The following is a 2,926-nucleotide window of genomic DNA, read 5'->3' on the forward strand; positions in this document are numbered from 1 at the left end:
GAGAATCTGGCCAGGAATTTCTTGGCCATGTCGTTGAAACTCGAGATGGATCTAGGAGGGAGGTTGTCAAACCATCTAATTGCTGTTTTTGTTAAAGTAATTGGAAAGACTTTGCAACGAACTGCATCTGAGGCATCGGTGAGATACATTCTGCTCCTGAATTTGCTGAGATGATGGCTGGGATCCGTAGTGCCGTCGTACAAGGTCATGTCTGGGAGTTTAAAGTCTTTTGGGATTCTTGTCTTCATGATCGCCTTGGTGAATGGATCTTGCTCCTTGCGGGTGCTATTTTCGGGAGTGGATCGGCTGGCTTTAGTCTTGATGTCGGCTTCAAGTTTTAGGAGTTTGTTCTCCAATTCCCGGCATCGCCTTATTTTTCTTTGTAGATCCTTCTCGGCCTCTCGTTGACGTAGAGCGTCTTCCTCAAGTTATTTTAACCGATCTTGAAATGCATCCAGGGCTCCCCCGTTTGGGGAGTTCTTATTGTTGATTTGGGGAGTATCTTTTGGTGTGGAGTCCGCGTTTTTATGCGGCATTCTTTCTTCTAGATCTAAGGTGTGATCGTTGTCATGATCGTCCACCATGGTAATAGGATGACTTCCGGGTTCCCCGGCAACGGCGCCAATGTTCCGGGGGTTTATCTGAAACTGTAGGTCGATCTCGGACGAGATCTTCTGTGCTGGTCGGGGCTGTTGTGTCCGACTTGGTGATGGTGCTGATCCTTCGTCCCCGGAGGGTGGGGGGTACCTGCAAGGGACTCCAATGCTTAAGTTAGCAAGGGTATTAAGCATGTATTGAGTAGAATCAGAGTATGAGTTATACCTGGGTGCTCTAGCGTATTTATAATAGAGTTGAGTGACCTTCTTAGATAAGATAAGTTAGTTATCTTATCTTTATCTTTTATCTTTTGAGTGAGGTTATCTTATCTTAAAGGAAACTCCCTTTATCTCTACGGGCTTAGGCTGCCCTTGGATTCGGGACGTGTTCCTCTGTTTGGGCCCTTTATTGGGCTTTCCTGTGACTTAGCCGAGCTCTTTGAGAAGAGATCAGGTCATCCTAACCTGAAGAGGTCGGTCGTTTTGTCTGTAGAACATCCCAGGTCGGAGAGCTTGACCCAGGGTATGAACAGTTACCTTCCACACTATGCTGTATCAGATCTAGATAGCGCTTGTAGTAATGACCGTACTTGTGGCAATTAGAGCATGCTCTCTTCTTCCTCCAAGAAGACTTCTTGGAAGGGGCTCCTTTGCTTTTGACAACAAAGGGATCGTTGATGCCTTCCACTTAACATTACGAGTTGACTTGCCTTGTTTGCGTGACTGCAGGCGGATAACTAAATTGACAAGTTCAGACTGGACTTCATCAAAGTCTGCAAGATCCTTGCAAGCAATATCACACAGCTTGTTACAATTCGATGCCAATGCACCAACTCGAAACTTAAAGACCCTTTCAACGTCATCATTCACACGCATTTTTCTGCTAATAAATTCGTTCTTCGCATTCTTTGTTAACCTTTTATAGATCAACGAATCTGGAAACTCAAGTATGTTTTCAAACTTCATGGCACAGAAGACATGACTGCAGGGAATACCACGTGATTCAAACAGCATGCACGAGCACGAGAACAGATTCTTACTTCTATCAACTTCCACCTGTCGATCTGTGGCTGGGTCTCTGAGAGCAGTCACACTAAACTCGACCTTGTCCAAGGTTGTGCTTAGTACATTGATATTCAAAGCCCCTACCCTCTGAATCTCATTACGAATTTCCTTGAAAATGTTACGCGTGAAATAACGTGATGCAGATCTTTCATATACCTCTAGCGAGGTAATCATCACTGGCTCTGAGCACTGAGTCTTAAAGTCAGCTATTAATTCGTTGTTTCTATACTCCTTTAAGGCCCTATCCAGGTTATGCATGAAGTCAATGAGTGTGTTCTTGCAATTAACATAAAATCTGATGAGAGAATTTATACCTTCGCACTGTGATGTCATCCTTATGTAATCAAAAAACTTATCCTAGAGGAAACAATGGGACCACATCGCACAAGTTTTGTACGTCTTTTCCATCCAGGTACTCCCAACAAGGTTGTGCTTATCCAAAATGGCTGCCCATCTCCAATCAAAGTCTCTGTGGTCGTTGTTGTCATATATAAGACCCTTAAAATCACGCAGAAAATTCGGATTCTTTATATTTTCACATGCATTTCTCTGCAGATGCCATCCGCATAACAGATGGGTCGCATCAGGAAGAACATTTTTGATTGCATCTCGCATGGCAAGGTCTCCGTCTGTTATTACTGCTTTAGGACTTTTCTCACCCATCGCTTCAACAAAGGTTTCTGGTGCACGAAATTGCAATCACACTTGCAATTCTGCACAACTAACCAGCAAGTGCACTGGTTCATCCAAGTAATACCTTACGCGAGCAAGGGTCGATCCCACGGAGATTGTCGGCTTGAAGCAAGCTATGGTTATCTTGTAAATCTTAGTCAGGATATCAGAAATTATCAGGATTGATTGTGGAAAACAAAAGAACATGAAATGGTTACTTGTTTTGCAGTAATGGAGAATAGGTTGAGGTTTGGAGATGCTCCATCTTCTGAATCTCCGCTTTCCTACTGTCTTCTTCTTCAAACACGCGAGTCTCCTTCCATGGCAAGCTGTATGTAGGGTTTCACCGTTGTCAATGGCTACCTCCCATCTTCTCAGTGAAAGTGATTGCATATGCTCTGTCATAGCATAGCGGAATTCATCTATCGGTTCTCAATCAGGCCGGAATAGAATCCAGTGATTCTTTTGCGTCTGTCACTAACGCCCCGTCTTCAGGAGTTTGAAGCACGTCACAGTCATTCAGTCATTGAATCCTACTCAGAATACCACAGACAAGGTTTAGACCTTCCGGATTCTCTTGAATGCCGCCATCA

At 44.1% G+C, this 2,926-nt stretch overlaps 1 protein-coding gene across 1 annotated transcript; it reads right to left on the bottom strand.

Moving 5' to 3' along the window:
• Nucleotides 1–1,157: 1,157 nt before the first annotated feature.
• Nucleotides 1,158–2,324, bottom strand: LOC107472205 (protein FAR1-RELATED SEQUENCE 5-like). The gene is made up of 2 exons (XM_016091752.1): nt 2,059–2,324; nt 1,158–1,902 (listed from the first exon to the last, which is right to left on the bottom strand). Exons 1-2 carry the CDS (start codon nt 2,322–2,324, stop codon nt 1,158–1,160), a joined length of 1,011 nt encoding a protein of 336 aa, XP_015947238.1.
• Between the last annotated feature and the right edge of the window lie 602 nt (nt 2,325–2,926).

Source organism: Arachis duranensis, chromosome 2 (assembly GCF_000817695.3).
Source record: "Arachis duranensis cultivar V14167 chromosome 2, aradu.V14167.gnm2.J7QH, whole genome shotgun sequence".
NCBI classification, from domain to species: domain Eukaryota; kingdom Viridiplantae; phylum Streptophyta; class Magnoliopsida; order Fabales; family Fabaceae; genus Arachis; species Arachis duranensis.